The sequence below is a fragment of the Oncorhynchus clarkii genome, chromosome 9 (assembly GCF_045791955.1).
Source record: "Oncorhynchus clarkii lewisi isolate Uvic-CL-2024 chromosome 9, UVic_Ocla_1.0, whole genome shotgun sequence".
In the NCBI taxonomy this organism is placed as follows: domain Eukaryota; kingdom Metazoa; phylum Chordata; class Actinopteri; order Salmoniformes; family Salmonidae; genus Oncorhynchus; species Oncorhynchus clarkii.
The window spans coordinates 5,378,909-5,404,163 of NC_092155.1; the positions used below are offsets into that span (position 1 = coordinate 5,378,909).

At 46.8% G+C, this 25,255-nt stretch overlaps 2 protein-coding genes across 3 annotated transcripts in view; both read right to left on the minus strand.

The window, feature by feature from the left end:
• The window catches only part of LOC139415792 (galactose-specific lectin nattectin-like), a 1,187,935-nt gene that overhangs the window by 1,076,045 nt on the left and 86,635 nt on the right, over positions 1-25,255 (minus strand). The window lies entirely within an intron of this gene.
• Positions 402-24,867, minus strand: LOC139417065 (endophilin-A1-like). The gene is made up of 10 exons (XM_071166313.1): positions 24,670-24,867; positions 13,197-13,265; positions 10,587-10,659; positions 10,345-10,488; positions 9,899-10,032; positions 9,484-9,544; positions 8,571-8,671; positions 2,412-2,515; positions 1,840-2,018; positions 402-641 (listed from the first exon to the last, which is right to left on the minus strand). The coding sequence occupies exons 1-10, from the start codon at positions 24,712-24,714 to the stop codon at positions 421-423; spliced, it is 1,131 nt and encodes a 376-aa protein (XP_071022414.1). The 5' UTR covers positions 24,715-24,867; the 3' UTR covers positions 402-420.

The following is a 25,255-nucleotide window of genomic DNA, read 5'->3' on the forward strand; positions in this document are numbered from 1 at the left end:
TTTCACTACTCTGATTCCACCAGTCTTCAGTTAGTTCAACCATCTCACTACTCTGATTCCACCAGTCTTCAGTTAGTTCAACCAGCTCACTACTCTGATTCCACCAGTCTTCAGTTAGTTCAACCATCTCACTACTCTGATTCCACCAGCTCACTTATCCCTCATTCTTCTTCTTCTTGCAGAATCCTATACAATTGTAGTCCCTTGTTCCTCACAGTTGTAGTTCTTTGTGAAAAAAGCAGTTGCACTCACACAAGCACAAAGAAGAAGGCGTGGATTAGGCTGGGCAGAGGCTGGGCAGAGGCTGGGCAGAGGCTGGGCAGAGGCTGGGCAGAGGCTGGGCAGAGGCTGGGCAGAGGCTGGGCAGAGGCTGGGGCCCCCGGCAGGGAGTGGGGTGAAGATTGGGTGGGGGTGGGTGGCCTAATGAGGAAGTGGAACCAGGATATCCACGTAGTTGATGGGGAAGAAACCTGATTGGCCGTTGACCATTCCCTCGTACCAGTTATCATCGATCTGATTGGTTAGGGTGATGATATCGCCCTCTTTGAAGCCCAGCTCACCCTCGTTCTCCGGCACAAAGTCATACAACGCCCGGCAGCACGGTTGATTCATAGGAGCTGGGGGGGAGAGGGGAAGGGTGGAGAGAAGGAGACGAAGAGAGAGAGGGGGAGAGAGGGGAAGGAGACAAAGAGAGAGAGGGGGAGAGAGTGAGACGAAGAGAGAGAGGGGGAGAGAAAGAGAGAGACCGACAAAGATAAAGACCGACAGACAGAGAGAGAACGACAGACAGAGAGAGAACGACTGAGTGTGTCTGTATGTGGATCTGTGAGTCTGTGTGTCTGAATTTGGATCTGTGAGTCTGTGTGTCTGAATTTGGATCTGTGAGTCTGTGTGTCTGTACGTGGATCTGTGAGTGTGTCTGTACGTGGATCTGTGAGTGTGTCTGTACGTGGATCTGTGAGTCTGTGTGTCTGAATTTGGATCTGTAAGTCTGTGTGTCTGTACGTGGATCTGTGAGTCTGTGTGTCTGAATTTGGATCTGTAAGTCTGTGTGTCTGTACGTGGATCTGTGAGTCTGTGTGTCTGAATTTGGATCTGTAAGTCTGTGTGTCTGTACATGGATCTGTGAGTCTGTGTCTGTACATGGATCTGTGAGTCTGTGTGTCTGTATGTGGATCTGTGAGTCTGTGTGTCTGTACGTGGATCTGTGAGTCTGCACGTGGATCTGTTCGTTTGTGGATCTGTCAGCGTGTGCCTGTGCGTGGATCTGCAAGTCCGTACGTGGATCTGCGAGTACATAGGCACAGATCCACGTACAGACTCAAATCTGTGTGTTTGTACTTGGATCTATGTTTCTGTACGTGGATCTGCGAGTCTGTGTGTCTGTATGTGGATCTGTGAGTCCTATGTCTGTACGTGGATCTGCAGGTCTGTACGTGGATCTGTGAGTGTGTGTGCGTAGATCTGTGAGTCTTTACATGGATCTGTGAGTCTTTACATGGATCTGTGTGTCTGGACGTGGATCTGCGAGTCTGTGAGTCTGTAAGTGGATCTGTGAGTCTGTAAGTGGATCTGTGAGTCTGTAAGTGGATCTGTGAGTCTGTAAGTGGATCTGTGAGTCTGTAAGTGGATCTGTGAGTCTGTAAGTGGATCCATGTTTCTGTGTGTGGGTCTGTGAGTCTGGACGTGGATCTGTGAGTGTGTGGATCTGCGAGTGGATCTGTGAATGGATCTGTGATCTGTACGTGGATCTGTGTGTTTGTACTTGGATCTATGTTTCTGTGTGTGGGTCTGTGAGTCTTTGTTTGTACGTGGATCTGTGAATGTGAGTGTCTGCGTCCGTCCCGTGTTGTGTGTTCTCACCGGGGGTGCGCGTGGGGCCTGGGGACAAGGCCGGGACGGGGGACTTGGTGGTGTTGAGCCCCCCATTATGGCTATCGCTGGGGGGGAGCAGCTCCAGGACCATCCGGGGTTTAGGAACATACTCCTTCCTGGGTTTATCCTGCGCCTCCCTGATCCTGGAGAGAAAACACAGAGGTCAGAGGTCAACACACCACAATGTCAGTGTAAAACACAGGGCAGGGTTCAAGGGGTGTTATAGCGAGACTTTCAAGGCTCGTTCACATTTGAGCCGACATGCACAGGGTGAATACGAACTCCTTGAACGTCAGAAGAAAATGCCTTTAAAAATGTTCAATGTCAACACTACAGTGTCCCAGCCCTAGTGTATGTCTGTCTGTATGTGTCTGTGTCTGTATGTGTCTCTGTCTGTCTGTCTGTCTGTCAACACTACAGTGTCCCAGCCCTAGTCTCTGTATGTCTGTGTCTGTATGTGTCTGTGTCTGTATGTCTGTGTCTGTATGTCTGTGTCTGTATGTCTGTCTGTCTGTCTGTGTGTCTGTGTGACTGACCTCTCGTGCAGCTTGCTGGAGAGCTGCTGTAGTATTTCTGTGGCTTGTCTGTGATACTCCACCTGGGCCTGGACCAACGCTGTTAGCTGACTCACCTGCTCAATCTGCACAAACACACACACACACACACACAGGGAAAAAAGTGTCTCAAAGTTAGTTTTAGCCTACTCAAACAGATCCAACAACAGACAGAGAGGGTGAGGAGAGACAGAGAGGAGAGAGGGACAGAGAGGGGAGAGAGAGAGAGACAGAGAGGGGAAAGGGACAGAGAGGGTGAGGAGAGAGGGATAGAGAGGAGAGAGGGACAGAGAGGGTGAGGAGAGAGGGTGAGGAGAGACAGAGAGGAGAGGGACAGAGAGGAGAGAGGGACAGAGAGGGTGAGGAGAGACAGAGAGGAGAGGGATAGAGAGGAGAGAGGGACAGAGAGGGTGAGGAGAAACAGAGAGGAGAGAGAGGAGAGAGGGACAGAGAGGGTGAGGAGAGAGGGACAGAGAGGAGAGTGAGACAGAGAGGGTGAGGAGAGAGGGACAGAGAGGAGAGAGAGAGAGGGTGAGGAGAGAGGGATAGAGAGGAGAGAGGGACAGAGAGGGTGAGGAGAGAGGGATAGAGAGGAGAGAGGGACAGAGAGGGTGAGGAGAGAGGGATATAGAGGAGAGAGGGACAGAGAGGGTGAGGAGAGAGGGATATAGAGGAGAGAGGGACAGAGAGGGTGAGGAGAGAGGGATAGAGAGGAGAAAGAGAGAGAGGGGGAGGAGAGAGGGATAGAGAGGAGAGCGGGACAGAGAGGGTGAGGAGAGGAGAGTGGGACAGAGAGGGTGAGGAGAGAGGGATAGAGAGGAGTGCGGGACAGAGAGGGTGAGGAGAGAGGGACAGAGAGGGTGAGGAGAAACAGAGAGGGTGAGGAGAGAGGGACAGAGAGGGTGAGGAGAAACAGAGAGGAGAGAGAGAGGAGAGAGGGACAGAGAGGGTGAGGAGAGAGGGATAGAGAGGGTGAGGAGAAACAGAGAGGAGAGAGAGAGGAGAGAGGGACAGAGAGGGTGAGGAGAGAGGGATAGAGCGGGTGAGGAGAGAGGGATAGAGAGGAGAGAGGGACAGAGTAGGTGAGGAGAGACAGAGAGGAGCGACAGAGAGGGGGAGGAGGAGGAGGAGGAGAGACAGAGAGGAGGAGAGACAGAGAGGAGAGAGGAGGAGGGGGAGACACAGAGAGGAGGAGAGACAGAGAGCAGAGAGAGAGAGAGAGAGAGAGAGAGAGAGAGAGAGAGAGAGAGAGAGAGAGAGAGAGAGAGAGAGAGAGAGAGGAGAGAGACAGAGAGGGACAGAGAGGAGAGAGGGACAGGGACAACCTACATCACTCTCCAGCAGACAGAGACAGGGACAACCTACATCACTCTCCAGCAGACAGAGACAGGGACAACCTACATCACTCTCCAGCAGACAGAGACAGAGACAACCTACATCACTCTCCAGCAGACAGAGACAGGGACAACCTACATCACTCTCCAGCAGACAGAGACAGGGACAACCTACATCACTCTCCAGCAGACAGAGACAGGGACAACCTACATCACTCTCCAGCAGACAGAGACAGGGACAACCTACATCACTTTCCAGCAGACAGAGACAGAGACAACCTACATCACTCTCCAGCAGACAGAGACAGGGACAACCTACATCACTCTCCAGCAGACAGAGACAGAGACAACCTACATCACTCTCCAGCAGACAGAGACAGGGACAACCTACATCACTCTCCAGCAGACAGAGACAGAGACAACCTACATCACTCTCCAGCAGACAGAGACAGGGACAACCTACATCACTCTCCAGCAGACAGAGACAGAGACAACCTACATCACTCTCCAGCAGACAGAGACAAAGACAACCTACATCACTCTCCAGCAGACAGAGACAGGGACAACCTACATCACTCTCCAGCAGACAGAGACAGGGACAACCTACATCACTCTCCAGCAGACAGAGACAATCTACATCACTCTCCATCAGACAGAGACAGGGACAACCTACATCACTCTCCAGCAGACAGAGACAGAGACAACCTACATCACACTCCAGCAGACAGAGACAGGGACAACCTACTTCACTCTCCAGCAGACAGAGACAGAGACAACCTACATCACTCTCCAGCAGACAGAGACAGGGACAACCTACATCACTCTCCAGCAGACAGAGACAGGGACAACCTACATCACTCTCCAGCAGACAGAGACAGGGACAACCTACATCACTCTCCAGCAGACAGAGACAGAGACAACCTACATCACTCTCCAGCAGACAGAGACAGGGACAACCTACATCACTCTCCAGCAGACAGAGACAGGGACAACCTACATCACTCTCCAGCAGACAGAGACAGAGACAACCTACATCACTCTCCAGCAGACAGAGACAACCTACATCACTCTCCAGCAGACAGAGAAAAGGACAACCTACATCACTCTCCAGCAGACAGATACAGGGACAACCTACATCACTCTCCAGCAGACAGAGACAGGGACAACCTACATCACTCTCCAGCAGACAGAGACAGGGACAACCTACATCACACTCCAGCAGACAGAGACAGAGACAACCTAAATCACTCTCCAGCAGACAGAGACAGGGACAACCTACATCACTCTCCAGCAGACAGAGACAGAGACAACCTACATCACTCTCCAGCAGACAGAGACAGGGACAACCTACATCACTCTCCAGCAGACAGAGACAGAGACAACCTACATCACTCTCCAGCAGACAGAGACAGGGACAACCTACATCACTCTCCAGCAGACAGAGACAGGGACAACCTACATCACTCTCCAGCAGACAGAGACAGGGACAACCTACATCACTCTCCAGCAGACAGAGACAGGGACAACCTACATCACTTTCCAGCAGACAGAGACAGAGACAACCTACATCACTCTCCAGCAGACAGAGACAGGGACAACCTACATCACTCTCCAGCAGACAGAGACAGGGACAACCTACATCACTCTCCAGCAGACAGAGACAATCTACATCACTCTCCATCAGACAGAGACAGGGACAACCTACATCACTCTCCAGCAGACAGAGACAGAGACAACCTACATCACACTCCAGCAGACAGAGACAGGGACAACCTACTTCACTCTCCAGCAGACAGAGACAGAGACAACCTACATCACTCTCCAGCAGACAGAGACAGGGACAACCTACATCACTCTCCAGCAGACAGAGACAGGGACAACCTACATCACTCTCCAGCAGACAGAGACAGGGACAACCTACATCACTCTCCAGCAGACAGAGACAGAGACAACCTACATCACTCTCCAGCAGACAGAGACAGGGACAACCTACATCACTCTCCAGCAGACAGAGACAGGGACAACCTACATCACTCTCCAGCAGACAGAGACAGAGACAACCTACATAACTCTCCAGCAGACAGAGACAACCTACATCACTCTCCAGCAGACAGAGAAAAGGACAACCTACATCACTCTCCAGCAGACAGATACAGGGACAACCTACATCACTCTCCAGCAGACAGAGACAGGGACAACCTACATCACTCTCCAGCAGACAGAGACAGGGACAACCTACATCACTCTCCAGCAGACAGAGACAGGGACAACCTACATCACTCTCCAGCAGACAGAGACAGGGACAACCTACATCACTTTCCAGCAGACAGAGACAGAGACAACCTACATCACTCTCCAGCAGACAGAGACAGGGACAACCTACATCACTCTCCAGCAGACAGAGACAGAGACAACCTACATCACTCTCCAGCAGACAGAGACAGGGACAACCTACATCACTCTCCAGCAGACAGAGACAGAGACAACCTACATCACTCTCCAGCAGACAGAGACAGGGACAACCTACATCACTCTCCAGCAGACAGAGACAGGGACAACCTACATCACTCTCCAGCAGACAGAGACAGGGACAACCTACATCACTCTCCAGCAGACAGAGACAGGGACAACCTACATCACTCTCCAGCAGACAGAGACAGGGACAACCTACATCACTTTCCAGCAGACAGAGACAGAGACAACCTACATCACTCTCCAGCAGACAGAGACAGGGACAACCTACATCACTCTCCAGCAGACAGAGACAGGGACAACCTACATCACTCTCCAGCAGACAGAGACAATCTACATCACTCTCCATCAGACAGAGACAGGGACAACCTACATCACTCTCCAGCAGACAGAGACAGAGACAACCTACATCACACTCCAGCAGACAGAGACAGGGACAACCTACTTCACTCTCCAGCAGACAGAGACAGAGACAACCTACATCACTCTCCAGCAGACAGAGACAGGGACAACCTACATCACTCTCCAGCAGACAGAGACAGGGACAACCTACATCACTCTCCAGCAGACAGAGACAGGGACAACCTACATCACTCTCCAGCAGACAGAGACAGAGACAACCTACATCACTCTCCAGCAGACAGAGACAGGGACAACCTACATCACTCTCCAGCAGACAGAGACAGGGACAACCTACATCACTCTCCAGCAGACAGAGACAGAGACAACCTACATCACTCTCCAGCAGACAGAGACAACCTACATCACTCTCCAGCAGACAGAGAAAAGGACAACCTACATCACTCTCCAGCAGACAGATACAGGGACAACCTACATCACTCTCCAGCAGACAGAGACAGGGACAACCTACATCACTCTCCAGCAGACAGAGACAGGGACAACCTGCATCACTCTCCAGCAGACAGAGACAGAGACAACCTAAATCACTCTCCAGCAGACAGAGACAGGGACAACCTACATCACTCTCCAGCAGACAGAGACAGAGACAACCTACATCACTCTCCAGCAGACAGAGACAGGGACAACCTACATCACTCTCCAGCAGACAGAGACAGAGACAACCTACATCACTCTCCAGCAGACAGAGACAGGGACAACCTACATCACTCTCCAGCAGACAGAGACAGGGACAACCTACATCACTCTCCAGCAGACAGAGACAGGGACAACCTACATCACTCTCCAGCAGACAGAGACAGAGACAACCTACATCACTCTCCAGCAGACAGAGACAGGGACAACCTACATCACTCTCCAGCAGACAGAGACAGAGACAACCTACATCACTCTCCAGCAGACAGAGACAGGGACAACCTACATCACTCTCCAGCAGACAGAGACAGAGACAACCTACATCACTCTCCAGCAGACAGAGACAGGGACAACCTACATCACTCTCCAGCAGACAGAGACAGGGACAACCTACATCACTCTCCAGCAGACAGAGACAGAGACAACCTACATCACTCTCCAGCAGACAGAGACAGGGACAACCTACATCACTCTCCAGCAGACAGAGACAGGGACAACCTACATCACTCTCCAGCAGACAGAGACAGGGACAACCTACATCACTCTCCAGCAGACAGAGACAGAGACAACCTACATCACTCTCCAGCAGACAGAGACAGGGACAACCTACATCACTCTCCAGCAGACAGAGACAGAGACAACCTACATCACTCTCCAGCAGACAGAGACAGGGACAACGTACATCACTCTCCAGCAGACAGAGACAGAGACAACCTACATCACTCTCCAGCAGACAGAGACAGGGACAACCTACATCACTCTCCAGCAGACAGAGACAGAGACAACCTACATCACTCTCCAGCAGACAGAGACAGGTACAACCTACATCACTCTCCAGCAGGTTGAACATGCTCTGACAGACAGACAGAGACAGAGACAGCCTACATCACTTTCCAGCAGACAGAGACAGAGATAACCTACATCACTCTCCAGCAGACAGAGACAGAGACAACCTACATCACTCTCCAGCAGACAGAGACAGAGACAACCTACATCACACTCCAGCAGACAGAGACAGGGACAACCTACATCACTCTCCAGCAGACAGAGACAGGGACAACCTACATCACTCTCCAGCAGACAGAGACAGAGACAACCTACATCACTCTCCAGCAGGTTGAACATGCTCAGACAGACAGACAGACAGACAGACAGACAGACAGACAGACAGACAGACAGACAGACAGACAGACAGACAGACAGACAGACAGACAGACAGACAGACAGACAGAGACAGAGAGGAGAGAGGGACAGAGAGGAGAGAGGGACAGAGACAACCTACATCACTCTCCAGCAGGTTGAACATGCTCTGCTCTGCCACTTCTTTGGACTCATCAAACTTCTCCAGCGCCTGTCTGATCTCCTCCTCCAGGACTCCTTTACCTACAATTATATAACAAGTTATTATAATAACAACAACGTTTCTATTTGAGAGAGTAATAATAACAAAAAACATACCGAACAAAAATATAAACACAACATGTAAAGTGTTGGTCCCATGTTTCCTGAGCTGAAATAAAATATCCCAGAAATGTTTCATATGCAAAAAAAAATGCTTATTTCTCTCAAATGTTGTGTTTACATCCCTGATCATTACACAGGTGCACCTTGTGCTGGGTACAACAAAAGGCCACACTAAAATGTGCAAATTGGTCACACAACACAACGTCACATTCGGCTTCTACACCTGCGGGATCGTCTGAGACCAGCCACCCGGACAGCTGATGAAATGTATTATTTCTGTCTGTAATAAAGCGCCTTTGTGGGGAAAAACTCATTCTGATTGGCTGGACCTGGCTCCCAAGTGAGGTGGGCCTATGTCCTCCCAGGCCCACCCATGGCTGTTTCTCCATCCAGTCATATAAAATCCATACATTAGGGCCTAATAAATGTATTTCAATTGACTAATTTCCTTATATGAACTGTAACTCAGTAAAATCTTTGCATGTTAATAATAATGATAAATAATAATAATGATAATAATGATAATAATAATAATAATAATAAATAATAATAATAATAATGTTAATAATAATGATAGTAATAATAATAATAATAATAATAATAATAATGAAAATAATAATAATAATAATAATAGTAATAATAATAATAATGATAATGATAATAATAATAATAATAATAATAATAATAATAATAGTAGTAATAAATAATAATAATAATCCCATCTCCTTTACCGTGACGTTTCTTCTTATAGTCAAAGTCCAGGCGGCGTCCCTGCATCTTCTTCAGGTGGTGCTGCAACAACATCTTTCATTCACTTCATTTATTTTAAAATTATTTATTTCCGATTCATTGAAGTTCATTTAAGATGGATTGAAATTAATTTAATATTTTATTTACTTAACAATAACTTCCTGTAAGTAAGTTCATCAACATGTATTTATAATTCAATAATTTACTTCATAATAATTCATTATAATTAAACCTTTATTTAACATATATATTTATTTAACACACACACATATATATATATATATATATATATATAATATCATAAATTGAACATTTATCTAACATATTTAATATTTATTGATGTCGTCTTTTTTTCCTGTAGGTTCTGTCGTGGATCAATAAAGTTCTGATATCTACCTGTATTTCTTTGATGTCTTTTTCCTGTAGGTTCTGCAGTGGATCAATAAAGTTCTGTTTGACCTCCATATCCAGGGCATCCTTCACCGCCCCCAGCTCACCCATGGCCTCCCCAGCATCTAGGAGAGCCAGACCTGGAGGAGGGAGAGGGGACAAGGAGAGAGGGAAGGGTAGGGAGAGGTGGAGGGAGAGAGGGGGGGGGGGAGGGAGAGGTGGAGGGAGGGAGGGAGGGAGGGAGGGAGGGAGGGGGGGGAGGGACAGAAAAGGAATGGGAGGGTAGACGGCGAGAGAGTTGAATTGTTTGTATGTTCCATCAGAGAGATTGACCAAGATGTTGACTTATTGATGCTGTATTGTCAATACAGTAGGTGAGTGTGTCTTTATATGTCTGTGTGTGTCTGATGCAGCGTGTGTGTGTGTGTGTGTGTGTGTGTGCACACACGTACCAAAGCATGACTCCTCTCCCAGCTCTCGTCCGAAGCGCTGCATGGCCTCACCCAGTACAGTCTCAGCCTGGGGGTAACCCGGTCCCTTCTCCTGTCCTCTGATCTTAGACATGGTCCCTATCAGACTCAGCTTAGCCCTGGATGCTGGGGAAGAGAGAGAGAGTCTGTGAGAGAGAGAGAGTCTGTTTGTCTGTCTGTGAGAGAAAGAGACAGAGAGAGAGAGAGAGAGGGCGTGTTCTCACCTGGGTTGGGCTGTAGGTATTCTGTAGTTTTGGTCATGATGTCTAGCACTGCCCTACCGGTGGTGTCCACCTTCTATACACACACACACACACACACACACACACACACACACACACACACACACACACACACACACACACACACACACACACACACACACACACACACACACACACACACACACACACACACACACACACACACACACACACACACACACAAGTTGTGAATCCGGTTGTCCTGACAGTGTGAGAGAGCAACTAACAGTCAGTACATTCAACTAAGGTAGGTAAGACCGTAGTAGTAGTAACAGTAGTAGTAGTAACAGTAGTAGTAGTAACAGTAGTAGTAGCAACAGTAACAGTAGTAGTAGTAACAGTAGTAGTGGTAGTAGTACTAGTAACAGTAGTAGTAGTAACAGTAGTAGCAGTAGTAACAGTAGTAGTAGTAGTAGTAACAGTAACAGTAGTAGCAGTAACAGTAGTAACAGTAGTAACAGTAGTAGTAACAGTAGTAGTAGTAGTAACAGTAGTAGTAGTAGTAGTAACAGTAACAGTAGTAGCAGTAACAGTAGTAACAGTAGTAGTAGTAGTAGTAACAGTAGTAGTAACAGTAGTAGTAGTAGTAGTAGTAACAGTAGTAACAGTAACAGTAGTAGTAGTAGTAACAGTAGTAGTAGTAACAGTAGTAGTGGTAGTAGTACTAGTAACAGTAGTAGTAGTAGTAATAGTAGTAGCAGTAGTAACAGTAGTAGTAGTAATAGTAACAGTAGCAATACTAACAGTAGTAGTAATAATAGTAACAGTAGTAACAGTAGTAGTAACAGTAGTAACAGTAGTAGTAGTAACAGTAGTAGTAGTAGTAACAGTAGTAACAGCAACAGTAGTAGTAGTAGTAACAGTAGTAATAGTAACAGTAGTAGTAGTAGTAGTAACAGTAGTAGTAGTAACAGTAGTAGTAGTATAAATAAACAAATAAATACATTTCAAAAGTAATTCACGATGAGTGAGTGAATCTGACCCACAGTATTCCTCAGGCTATGAGTGAGTGAATCTGACCCACAGTATTCCTCAGGCTATGAGTGAGTGAATCTGACCCACAGTATTCCTCAGGCTATGAGTGAGTGAATCTGACCCAAAGTATTCCTCAGGCTATGAGTGAGTGAATCTGACCCACAGTTTTCCTCAGGCTATGAGTGAGTGAATCTGACCCACAGTATTCCTCAGGCTATGAGTGAGTGAATCTGACCCACAGTATTCCTCGGGCTATGAGGGAGTGAATCTGACCCACAGTATTCCTCAGGCTATGAGTGAGTGAATCTGACCCACAGTATTCCTCAGGCTATGAGTGAGTGAATCTGACCCACAGTATTCAATCTATGTGTGAGTGAATCTGACCCACAGTATTCCTCAGGCTATGAGTGAGTGAATCTGACCCACAGTATTCCTCGGGCTATGAGTGAGTGAATCTGACCCACAGTATTCCTCAGGCTATGAGTGAGTGAATCTGACCCACAGTATTCCTCAGGCTATGATTGAGTGAATCTGACCCACAGTATTCCTCGGGGTATGAGTGAGTGAATCTGACCCACAGTATTCCTCAGGCTATGAGTGAGTGAATCTGACCCACAGTATTCCTCAGGCTATGAGTGAGTGAATCTGACCCACAGTATTCCTCAGGCTATGAGTGAGTGAATCTGACCCAAAGTATTCCTCAGGCTATGAGTGAGTGAATCTGACCCACAGTTTTCCTCAGTCTATGAGTGAGTGAATCTGACCCACAGTATTCCTCAGGCTATGAGTGAGTGAATCTGACCCACAGTATTCCTCAGGCTATGAGGGAGTGAATCTGACCCACAGTATTCCTCAGGCTATGAGTGAGTGAATCTGACCCACAGTATTCCTCAGGCTATGAGTGAGTGAATCTGACCCACAGTATTCAATCTATGAGTGAGTGAATCTGACCCACAGTATTCCTCAGGCTATGAGTGAGTGAATCTGACCCACAGTATTCCTCGGGCTATGAGTGAGTGAATCTGACCCACAGTATTCCTCAGGCTATGAGTGAGTGAATCTGACCCACAGTATTCCTCAGGCTATGAGTGAGTGAATCTGACCCACAGTATTCCTCGGGCTATGAGTGAGTGAATCTGACCCACAGTATTCCTCAGGCTATGAGTGAGTGAATCTGACCCACAGTATTCCTCAGGCTATGAGTGAGTGAATCTGACCCACAGTATTCCTCGGGCTATGAGTGAGTGAATCTGACCCACAGTATTCCTCGGGCTATGAGTGAGTGAATCTGACCCACAGTATTCCTCGGGCTATGAGTGAGTGAATCTGACCCACAGTATTCCTCAGGCTATGAGTGAGTGAATCTGACCCACAGTATTCAATCTATGAGTGAGTGAATCTGACCCACAGTATTCCTCAGGCTATGAGTGAGTGAATCTGACCCACAGTATTCCTCAGGCTATGAGTGAGTGAATCTGACCCACAGTATTCCTCTGGCTATGAGTGAGTGAATCTGACCCACAGTATTCCTCGGGCTATGAGTGAGTGAATCTGACCCACAGTATTCCTCTGTACAGAATTCAACAGAATGATGACCTTTTCCATCTGAAGGAAGTCATCATCAAGTTTGGTTCCTTCTGCTCCTCCAACCTTCTCACTGACTTTCTACAGGGAGAGAGAGAGAAACAGAGACAGAGACAAAGAGATGGGGGAGTGAGAGAGACAGAGAGAGAGAGAGACAGAGGGGGGAGAGAGGGAGAGGGAATAGAAACAGGAGTCTTAGTTAACGATATTAAAAACTCATCAACCTCTTGTGAGAATATGCAGTGTGTGCATGTGTCAGTGTGTGTGTCAGTGTGTGTGTCAGTGTGTGTAGAGTTGCACATTTTGGGGAATATTCAGAGGTGGAAACTTTCCATGGGAATTAACGGGAATATATGGGAATTAACGGGAATATATGGGAATTAACGGGAATATATGGGAATTAACAGGAATATATGCAAATTAACGGGAATATATGAGAATTAACAGGAATATATGGGAATTAACAGGAATATATGCAAATTAACAGGAATATATGAAAATTAACGGGAATATATGGGAATTAACGGGAATATGTGGGAATTAACGGGAATATATGCAAATTAACGGGAATATATGGGAATTAACAGGAATATATGCAAATTAACAGGAATATATGGGAATTAATATTAATACCATTTAAATGTAGATGTTTTTTGCATTGGATATATTTACCATATTAAATGGAGACAGAAACATAAACCTTTTACCTCATAAGTAGACATCATTACAAATTATTAAATCCTTCCAATATATATATATATATATATATTTTTTAGTCATTAATTGAAATTTAATTAAATGAGTTGACTCTTCACATGGGATGATTTCACTGACAAACAAAAGAAAGGGAATATTGAATTGATCCCCAATGATCCATCGCATCTACCAAAAACATTTTCAACGTCTGTAAAATGATAGTCTAGAAACTAAAGCTTTGGTTGTCTTTCTCTCAGGCTTCCATGTCTTCTCCCTGGACCTCCTCAATGTCCACCTCTTGAACATCAGACTGAGGCCTCATCTTCACTGTCACTTTCCAACCTTGTTGAGGATGGCTCGTTGTCAGGCTCAAAAAGCCTCAAATCTGCCCGGATGGACACCAATTTCTCAACCCTTGTATTGGTCAGCCTGTTGCGTGCTTTGGTGTGTGTGTTCCCAAACAAGGACCAGTTGCACTCTGAGGCGGCTGATGTTGGTGGGATTTGGAGAATGATTGAGGCAACAGGGGAATGAGCCTCAGATCCACAAAGTCCCTTCCACCAGGTGGCTGATGAGATATGTTGGCACTACTGCCATATTGCATCTCCATCCCAAAGCCCTTGCTTTTAGAAGTGTACATTGCCAGACTGCCAAGAACCTTGCCCTCATCCAGGCCAAGGTGGCGAGACACGGTAGTGATGACACCATAGGCCTTGTTGATCTCTGCACCAGACAGGATGCTCTTGCCAGCATACTTGGGGTCTAACATGTACTCTGCGGCGTGTATGGGCTTCAGGCAGAAGTCTTCATGCTTTGTGATGTATTTCAGAACTGTAGTTTTCTCTGCTTGGAGCAACAGTGAAGTGGGCAGGGCAGTACAGATTTCTTGCTAATCAAATTAGTTAAAGAGAAGCAGAGAGAAAGAGAGAGAGGCAGAGAGGGAGTGAGAGAGAGAAGAAATAGATAGAGGTAGTCGCTATGGAGACAGAGGTTGCAATCCAATCTCTCCCTCTCATGTTCCTGAACAACAATCCCAACCCCCACCACACACACACCTTGTGTTTACATAGGCCGCAAAATTTAGATTCATTTTCCACTAATTTGTCTTTTGACCAATCAAATCAGCTCTTTTGCCTAATAATTGGGCAACATATTTAAATTTGGCTGCCTGTGTAAACACAGCCAAAGAGGTAATCATATCAAATAAACAAAAGTGAAATAAACAACACAAATTAATACATAACACTCACAAAAGTTCCAAGAGAATAAAGACATTACAAATGTCATATTATGTCCAAATAGTTAAAGTACAAAAGGGAAAATAAATAAACATAAATATGGGTTGTATTTACAATGGTGTTTGTTCTTCACTGGTTGACCCTTTCTTGTGGCAACAGGTCACACATCTTGCTGCTGTGATGGCACACTGTGGAATTTCACCCAGTAGATATGAGAGTTTATCAAAATTGGGTTTGTTTTCGAATTCTGTAGGTGATGGCTTTGTTATGGAACGGAAGGTTTGGGAATCGCTTCCTTTTAGGTGGTTGTAGAATTTAACGTCTCTTTTCTGGATTTTTATAATTAGCGGGTATCGGCCTAATTCTGCTCTGCTTACATTATTTGGGGGATATTTTTGCAGAATTCTGCATGCAGAGTCTCAATTTGGTGTTTGTCCCATTTGGTGAGCGGACCCCAGACCTCACAACTCTAAAGGACAATGGGTTCTGTATTTTTAGCCAGACCCAAGAATAGCCTGCCCACTGATCCTAACAGGGATGTCGAATTTCTTGCCTTGTCTCTCAGCTCATTCACAGCTCTGTATAAGTTACCTGTGGCGCTGATGTTTATAGGGTGAGGTATGTATAGTTTTTTGTGTGCTCTAGGACAACGGAATTTGTATTTGTAGTAGACTACTGTAGACTATAGCTGGGCCTCTAGTCGACTATAGCTGGGCCTCTAGTCGACTATAGCTGGGCCTCTAGTCGACTATAGCTGGGCCTCTAGCAGACTATAGCTGGGCCTCTAGCAGACTATAGCTGGGCCTCTAGCAGACTATAGCTGGGCCTCTAGCAGACTATAGCTGGGCCTCTAGTCGACTATAGCTGGGCCTCTAGTCGACTACTGTAGACTATAGCTGGGCCTCTAATGGACTACTGTAGACTATAGCTGGGCCTCTAGTCGACTATAGCTGGGCCTCTAGTCGACTATAGCTGGGCCTCTAGTAGACTACTGTACACTATAGCTGGGCCTCTAGCAGACTATAGCTGGGCCTCTAGCAGACAATAGCTGGGCCTCTAGTAGTCTATAGCTGGGCCTCTAGTAGACTATAGCTGGGCCTCTAGTAGACTATAGCTGGGCCTCTAGTAGACTATAGCTGGGCCTCTAGTAGACCACTGCTGACTATAGCTGGGCCTCTAATGGACTACTGTAGACTATAGCTGGGCCTCTAATGGACTACTGTAGACTATAGCTGGGCCTCTAATTGACTACTGTAGACTATAGCTGGGCCTCTAATGGACTACTATAGACTATAGCTGGGCCTCTAGTAGACTATAGCTGGGCCTCTAGTCGACTACTGTAGACTATAGCTGGGCCTCTAGTCGACTACTGTAGACAATAGCTGGGCCTCTAATGGACTACTGTAGACTATAGCTAGGCCTCTAGTAGTATACAGCTGGGTCTCTAGTAGACTATAGCTGGGCCTCTAGTCGACTATAGCTGGGCCTCTAGTCGACTATAGCTGGGCCTCTAGTCGACTATAGCTGGGCCTCTAGTCGACTATAGCTGGGCCTCTAGTAGACTACTGTAGACTATAGCTAGGCCTCTAGTAGACTATAGCTGGGCCTCTAGTAGACCATAGCTGGGCCTCTAGTAGACTACTGTAGACTATAGCTGGGCCTCTAGTAGACCATAGCTGGGCCTCTAGTAGACTACTGTAGACCATAGCTGGGCCTCTAGTAGACTACTGTAGACTATAGCTGGGCCTCTAGTAGACTGCTGTAGACCATAGCTGGGCCTCTAGTAGACTATAGCTGGGCCTCTAGTAGAGTACTGTAGACTATAGCTGGGCCTCTAGTAGACTGCTGTAGACCATAGCTGGGCCTCTAGTAGACCATAGCTGGGCCTCTAGTAGACTACTGTAGACTATAGCTGCGCCTCTAGTAGACTGCTGTAGACCATAGCTAAGCCTCTAGTAGACTATAGCTGGGCCTCTAGTAGACTACTATAGACTATCGCTGGGCCTCTAGTCGACTATAGCTGGGCCTCTAGTCGACTACTGCAGACTATAGCTGGGCCGCTAGTAGACTACTGCAGACTAAAGCTGGGCCGCTAGTAGACTACTGTAGACTATAGCTGGGCCTCTAGTAGTCTATAGCTGGGACTCTAGTAGACTATAGCTGGGCCTCTAGTAGACTATAGCTGGGCCTCTAGTAGACCACTGCTGACTATAGCTGGGCCTATAATGGACTACTGTAGACTATAGCTGGGCCTCTAATGGACTACTGTAGACTATAGCTGGGCCTCTAATGGACTACTGTAGACTATAGCTGGTCCTCTAATGGACTACTATAGACTATAACTGGGCCTCTAGTCGACTATAGCTGGGTCTCTAGTAGACTATAGCTGGGCCTCTAGTAGACTATAGCTGGGTCTCTAGTCGACTACTGTAGACTATAGCTGGGCCTCTAGTCGACTACTGTAGACTATAGCTGGGCCTCTAATGGACTACTGTAGACTATAGCTAGGCCTCTAGTAGACTATAGCTGGGCCTCTAGTCGACTATAGCTGGGCCTCTAGTCGACTATAGCTGGGCCTCTAGTCGACTATAGCTGGGCCTCTAGTCGACTATAGCTGGGCCTCTAGTCGACTATAGCTGGGCCTCTAGTCGACTATAGCTGGGCCTCTAGTCGACTATAGCTGGGCCTCTAGTCGACTATAGCTGGGCCTCTAGTCGACTATAGCTGGGCCTCTAGTCGACTATAGCTGGGCCTCTAGTAGACTATAGCTGGGCCTCTAGTAGACTATAGCTGGGCCTCTAGTAGACCATAGCTGGGCCTCTAGTAGACTACTGTAGACTATAGCTAGGCCTCTAGTAGACTATAGCTGGGCCTCTAGTAGACCATAGCTGGGCCTCTAGTAGACTACTGTAGACTATAGCTAGGCCTCTAGTAGACTATAGCTGGGCCTCTAGTAGACTACTGTAGACTATAGCTGGGCCTCTAGTAGACTATAGCTGGGCCTCTAGTAGACTACTGTAGACCATAGCTGGGCCTCTAGTAGACTACTGTAGACTATAGCTGGGCCTCTAGTAGACTGCTGTAGACCATAGCTGGGCCTCTAGTAGACTATAGCTGGGCCTCTAGTAGACTACTGTAGACTATAGCTGGGCCTCTAGTAGACCATAGCAGGGCCTCTAGTAGACCATAGCAGGGCCTCTAGTAGACTACTGTAGACCATAGCTGGGCCTCTAGTAGACTACTGTAGACTATAGCTGGGCCTCTAGTAGACTGCTGTAGACCATAGCTGGGCCTCTAGTAGACCATAGCTGGGCCTCTAGTAGACTACTGTAGACTATAGCTGGGCCTCTAGTAGACTACTGTAGACTATAGCTGGGCCTCTAGTAGACTACTGTAGACTATAGCTGGGCCTCTAGTAGACTACTGTAGACTATAGCTGGGCCTCTAGTAGACTACTGCAGACTATAGCTGGGCCTCTAGTAGACTACTGTAGACGATAGCTGGGTCTGAGAGATTTGGTGTAACAGGCAGGTACTGACAAAGCAACAAATAATCAGACAGTGTAAAGACAGACAGTGTAAAGACAGACAGTGTAACGACAGTGTAAAGACAGACAGTGTAACGACAGGCAGTGTAACGACAGGCAGCGTAAAGACAGGCAGTGTAAAGACAGGCAGTGTAAAGACAGGCAGTGTAAAGACAGTCAGCGTAACGACAGTCAGCGTAAAGACAGGCAGTGTAACGACAGGCAGTGTAACAACAGACAGTAATGACAGACATTGTAAAGACAGACGGTGTAACGACAGACAGTGTAAAGACAGACAGTGTAACGACAGACAGCGTAAAGACAGACAGCGTAACGACAGACAGCGTAACGACAGACAGCGTAACGACAGACAGCGTAACGACAGACAGTGTAACGACAGACAGTGTAAAGAGACAGTGTAACGACAGACAGCGTAACGACAGACAGCGTAACGACAGACAGCGTAACGACAGTGTAACGACAGACAGTGTAATGACAGACAGTGTAACGACAGACAGTGTAACGACAGACAGTGTAACGACAGTGTAAAGACAGACAGTGTAACGACAGACAGTGTAACGACAGACAGTGTAACGACAGACAGTGTAACGACAGACAGTGTAAAGACAGACAGTGTAAAGACAGACAGTGTAAAGCAAATAGCACTTCCACTAATAAGAGATTGAGTGAGACGGTGAGTGGGTGATACAGGAACCGTAGATAGCACCTCTCTGTCATATTGCCCTCAAGGACAATCAATTATTGAGTGAGCTAACCAGCTCCGAGCCCTGTGTGTGTGTGTGTGTGTCTGTGTGTGTGTGTGTGTGTGTCTGTCGTAGTGAATTTGTGTGTGTGTGTATTTGTGTGTGTGTATTTGTGGTGTGTGCAGTTTGTGTGTGTGTGTGTGTGTATGTATTTGTGGTGTGTGTGTGTGTGTATTTGTGGTGTGTGTGTGTGTGTGTGTGCGGTTTGTGTGTGTCTGTCGTAGTGAATTTGTGTGTGCATTAGTGGTTTGTGTGTGTGTATTTGTGGTGTGTGTGTATTTGTGGTGTGTGTGTGTGTGTGTGTATTTGTGGTGTGTGTGTGTGTGTGTGTGTGTATGTATTAGAGGTTTGTGGTGTGTGTGTGTATTTGTGGTGTGTGTGTGTGTATTTGTGGTGTGTGTGTGTGTGTGTGTGTGTGTGTATTAGAGGTTTGTGGTGTGTGTGTGTATTTGTGGTGTGTGCGTGTGTGTGTGTATTAGAGGTTTGTGGTGTGTGTGTGTATTTGTGGTGTGTGCGTGTGTGGTGTGTGTGTGCGTGTATGTGCATCCCGCTCCTCTGAGCAGCAACATTGGGTCTATTTTCAGACAAAGACAGCACACATGTAGGGTTTCCATGCCAACCGGTTCCCAAAAGGACTGGGAAAGGAGAGATGGAGGGATGGGAGAGTGTTTGAGTGTTCAGTTCTCCCCTCATCTTCCCCCTTTGTGTATTAATGTATTGATGAAAGATAAGTGTGCATGTGTGTGTGTCAGTCCAGAGTAATGAAACACTTATAATTAATTCAGGTGAATCCATCTCAGGAATCAGTCGTCACATGCGCAAGATACAACAGGTGTAGTAGACCTCACAGTGAAATGCTGAATACAACAGGTGTAGTAGACCTTACAGTGAAATGCTGAATACAACAGGTGTAGTAGACCTCACAGTGAAATGCTGAATACAACAGGTGTAGTAGACCTTACAGTGAAATGCTGAATACAACAGGTGTAGTAGACCTTACAGTGAAATGCTGAATACAACAGATGTAGTAGACCTTACAGTGAAATGCTGAATACAACAGGTGTAGTAGACCTTACAGTGAAATGCTGAATACAACAGGTGTAGTAGACCTTACAGTGAAATGCTGAATACAACAGATGTAGTAGACCTCACAGTGAAATGCTGAATACAACAGGTGTAGTAGACCTTACAGTGAAATGCTGAATACAACAGATGTAGTAGACCTCACAGTGAAATGCTGAATACAACAGATGTAGTAGACCTTACAGTGAAATGCTGAATACAACAGGTGTAGTAGACCTTACAGTGAAATGCTTAATACAACAGGTGTAGTAGACCTCACAGTGAAATGCTGAATACAACAGGTGCAGTATATACAGGGGGTACCGGTATAGAGTCAATGTGGAGGTTATATACAGGGTATTACTGTACAGAGTCAATGTGGAGGCTATATACAGGGTGTTACGGTACAGAGTCAATTTGGAGGCTATATACAGGGTATTACGGTACAGAGTCAATGTGGAGGTTATATACAGGGTATTACTGTACAGAGTCAATGTGGAGGCTATACACAGTGGGTACCGGTACAGAGTCAATTTGGAGGCTATATACAGGGTATTACGGTACAGAGTAAATATGGAGGCTATATACAGGGGGCACCGGTACAGAGTCAATGTGGAGGCTATATACAGGGGGTACCGGTACAGAGTCAATGTGGAGACTATATACAGGGTGTACCGGTACAGAGTCACTGTGGAGACTATATACAGGGTATTACGGTACAGAGTCAATGTGGAGGCTATATACAGGGGGTACCGGTACAGAGTCAATGTGGAGGCTATATACAGGGGGTACCACACACACACGTTACGACCCTTACAGCGCGTTTCTACTGCCAATGTTTGTCTATGGAGATTGCATGGAGATTGCATGGCTGTGTGTCATACTTTTGGATATATAAAGTGTATCAAGTTCTCTTCATTCGTCCTCATTCCTCCATATTTATTAGCAAACCGTGAGTAGAAGATCAGTAGGTAGATCAAACTCAGTTGAACTAAGTGGAACGCTGTCCATGGGACTGAGGCACTTACTGATATCTCAGTCTGTCTCTGTCTGTCTCTCTCCCTCTCTCTCGATGCCAGGTCACACCCCGCTCCGTCAGACCCCGCCCCACTCTAGTCTGTGACTACAGTACCACTGCAGTGCTCCGTCAGGCCACGCCCCACTGCAGTGCTCCGTCAGGCCCCGCCCCACTGCAGTGCTCCGTCAGGCCCCGCCCCACTGCAGTGCTCCCTCAGGCCTCACCCCACTGCAGTGCTCCGTCAGGCCCCGCCCCACTGCAGTGCTCCCTCAGGCCTCGCCCCACTGCAGTGCTCCGTCAGGCCCCGCCCCACTGCAGTGCTCCGTCAGGCCCCGCCCCACGGTTGGAACATCCGTTGTTGTCGATTCTTATCTATTTCCGTTCTGTCTGTCCCCCCGTTACTGTCACGCAGTGACCCGTTGCTGTGGATGGGTTCTTTTAAGTCTAGATCAAACACATTTAATTCCCAACATTCCTTTCAGATCCTCACCACAGAGAGGTCCTGGGGAATAGGCTTGGTGTATACCAGAAACCAACCGACCTCCTTATAAATGTAGCCTCAGTGCCGATGGCATGAAATCTTCTCATCCCAAACATAGAAATAAGCTGTTTTTCAAATGGTATCTCTTGGAGTGTTTTTGTTTTAGCTTTATTTCACTGTAGTCACAGACTAGAGCCAACTGTAGTCACAGACTAGAGAGCCAACTGTAGTCACAGACTAGATCCAACTGTAGTCACAGACTAGATCCAACTGTAGTCACAGACTAGAGAGCCAACTGTAGTCACAGACTAGAGAGCCAACTGTAGTCACAGACTAGAGAGCCAACTGTAGTCACAGACTAGATCCAACTGTAGTCACAGACTAGAGAGCCAACTGTAGTCACAGACTAGAGAGCCAACTGTAGTCACAGACTAGATCCAACTGTAGTCACAGACTAGAGAGCCAACTGTAGTCACAGACTAGAGAGCCAACTGTAGTCACAGACTAGAGAGCCAACTGTAGTCACAGACTAGATCCAACTGTAGTCACAGACTAGAGTCAACTGTAGTCACAGACTAGATCCAACTGTAGTCACAGACTAGAGCCAACTGTAGTCACAGACTAGAGCCAACTGTAGTCACAGACTAGAGCCAACTGTAGTCACAGACTGGAATCAACTGTAGTCACAGACTAGAGTCAACTGTAGTCACAGACCAGAGAGCCAACTGTAGTCACAGACTAGATCCAACTGTAGTCACAGACTAGATCCAACTGTAGTCACAGACTAGAGCCAACTGTAGTCACAGACTAGAGTCAACTGTAGTCACAGACTAGAGAGATAACTGTAGTCACAGACTAGAGAGCCAACTGTAGTCACAGACTAGATCCAACTGTAGTCACAGACTAGAGCCAACTGTAGTCACAGACTAGAGTCAACTGTAGTCACAGACTAGATCCAACTGTAGTCACAGACTAGAGCCAACTGTAGTCACAGACTAGAGTCAACTGTAGTCACAGACTAGAGCCAACTGTAGTCACAGACTAGAGAGCCAACTGTAGTCACAGACTAGAGCCAATACAGACTAGAGAGCCAACTGTAGTCACGGACTAGAGCCAATACAGACTAGAGCCAACTGTAGTCACAGACTAGAGCCAATACAGACTAGAGCCAACTGTAGTCACAAACTAGAGAGCCAACTGTAGTCACAGACTAGAGAGCCAACTGTAGTCACAGACTAGAGAGCCAACTGTAGTCACAGACTAGAGAGCCAACTGTAGTCACAGACTAGAGAGCCAACTGTAGTCACAGACTAGAGCCAACTGTAGTCACAGACTAGAGAGCCAACTGTAGTCACAGACTAGAGAGCCAACTGTAGTCACAGACTAGAGAGCCAACTGTAGTCACAGACTAGAGAGCCAACTGTAGTCACAGACTAGAGAGCCAACTGTAGTCACAGACTAGAGAGCCAACTGTAGTCACAGACTAGAGAGCCAACTGTAGTCACAGGCTAGAGAGCCAGGGTCAGGTGTTATAGTTCAGCTGTTGAGGGCTCAGGGTCAGGGGTTATAGTTCAGCTGTTGAGGGCTCAGGGTCAGGGGTTATAGTTCAGCCATTGAGGGCTCAGGGTCAGGGGTTATAGTTCAGCCATTGAGGGCTCAGGGTCAGGGGTTATAGTTCAGCCGTTGAGGGCTCAGGGTCAGGGGTTATAGTTCAGCTGTTGAGGGCTCAGGGTCAGGTGTTATAGTTCAGCTGTTGAGGGCTCAGGGTCAGGTGTTATAGTTCAGCTGTTGAGGGCTCAGGGTCAGGGGTTATAGTTCAGCCATTGAGGGCTCAGGGTCAGGGGTTATAGTTCAGCTGTTGAGGGCTCAGGGTCAGGGGTTATAGTTCAGCTGTTGAGGGCTCAGGGTCAGGGGTTATAGTTCAGCCGTTGTTGGTCTATCATTCCATGTGGGTGTATTCATTCATGGATGAGAAAACACACTGAACGTTGCAGATAAAAATATAAAATAGACAGTAACAGGAATGGTGTCTGTCAGCTATGTAACAGAAAAGCACGATACATTTCTAACTGATCGTAAACGTTCTGTAACGTCATGTCCTTTTGAACAGACTTCTGGCTTGGTGACTGCCTGGAAGGGAGGAATGAAGGAAGCGACGGAGGAAGGGAGGGGAGCTGTCAATTGGTCCATATTGGGGCACGGATCTGTAGCCTGTGTGCTTCTAAGCAATTTTATCGTGCTTCTTCTATTAGTATTTGATTAGGATCCCCAACTGCTGTAAAAGCAGCGGCAGCTACTCTACCTGGGGACCACGAACGACTTCATGCAGCGCTGACCCGTCTATAATATCAACCTGAGAGAGAATGCGATGCATGCCTCGCTCAAGAGATGAGATAGACAGGCCTTTATTAAACTATAGGTCTATAGCTGGACAAATGACAGGCTATGTCTGTAGGATAGTGGTGGTAGCCTAGGCCTATGGGCTTGGGAGCCAGGCACAGATAGACAATGTAGCCTAATGAGATTGTGCCTGAAAACCTCTATCACAATTCTCCTTTTTGAGATTAAGCCCAGACAATTATTTAAGAATAGCAGCCATTGTATTCACTGTAGCTGTTTTGATCACCTTTTATCACCGAAGAAATAGTCTACCCCGATAAAAGCACCGAAAAAAACAATGATTCGTTAACCGAAATCTACCTGAGTGGCTTTGTGGAACTGCTTTTTCAGCCCCGCGACAGACATCGCTCCGGTTCGACGAGACGACCTCGCGCGTTGACCGGTAATCCACAATTCTTCGGCCTCTGGGTTTCAAAACAATGACTATAATCCGCCTTTCTTTCTTTAATTATTTATTTCTTGCTATCAAGTGTTCTTCGTTCCGTAGACTAACCTAGACTACCGTGGTGTCTTCTCTATAAAGTGACCGAGGTAAAATTCGTTTTATATTGGATATTCGGGTTTCTCTTGTCAACAGCCATTGAACCAAGCGTGCCATGACTATGAAGATGGTATATTCTGAATCAAGGATAGATGCAGAAAAATCCACACCTTAAAAACATTTTAAAAAAATAATACGATTTCAGATTTCAAACATCAATGGCTCTTACACAAAGCATGTCATGACAATGATAATTATTTATTCTGAGTCAGGGGAGGATGGACAAAAATCCACTGCTTTTTGTTGTTGAAATTTCATTATTTATTTTTTGCTTTCAATCTTCAATAGCTATTAGACAAAGTATATATATATATATATATATATATATCGTCATGGGCACATATG

Bases quoted from the DNA above. Each gene is read 5' to 3' on its own strand.
- LOC139417065 (XM_071166313.1), bottom strand. From the start codon at position 24,714: ATGTCTGTCGCGGGGCTGAAAAAGCAGTTCCACAAAGCCACTCAG. The intron at 10,489-10,586 runs GTGAGAACACGC...TCTCTTCCCCAG, and splicing joins ATACCTACAGCCCAACCCAG to CATCCAGGGCTAAGCTGAGT. The intron at 2,516-8,570 runs GTAGGTTGTCTC...GTGTTTGTGCAG, and splicing joins TCAACCTGCTGGAGAGTGAT to ATTGAGCAGGTGAGTCAGCT.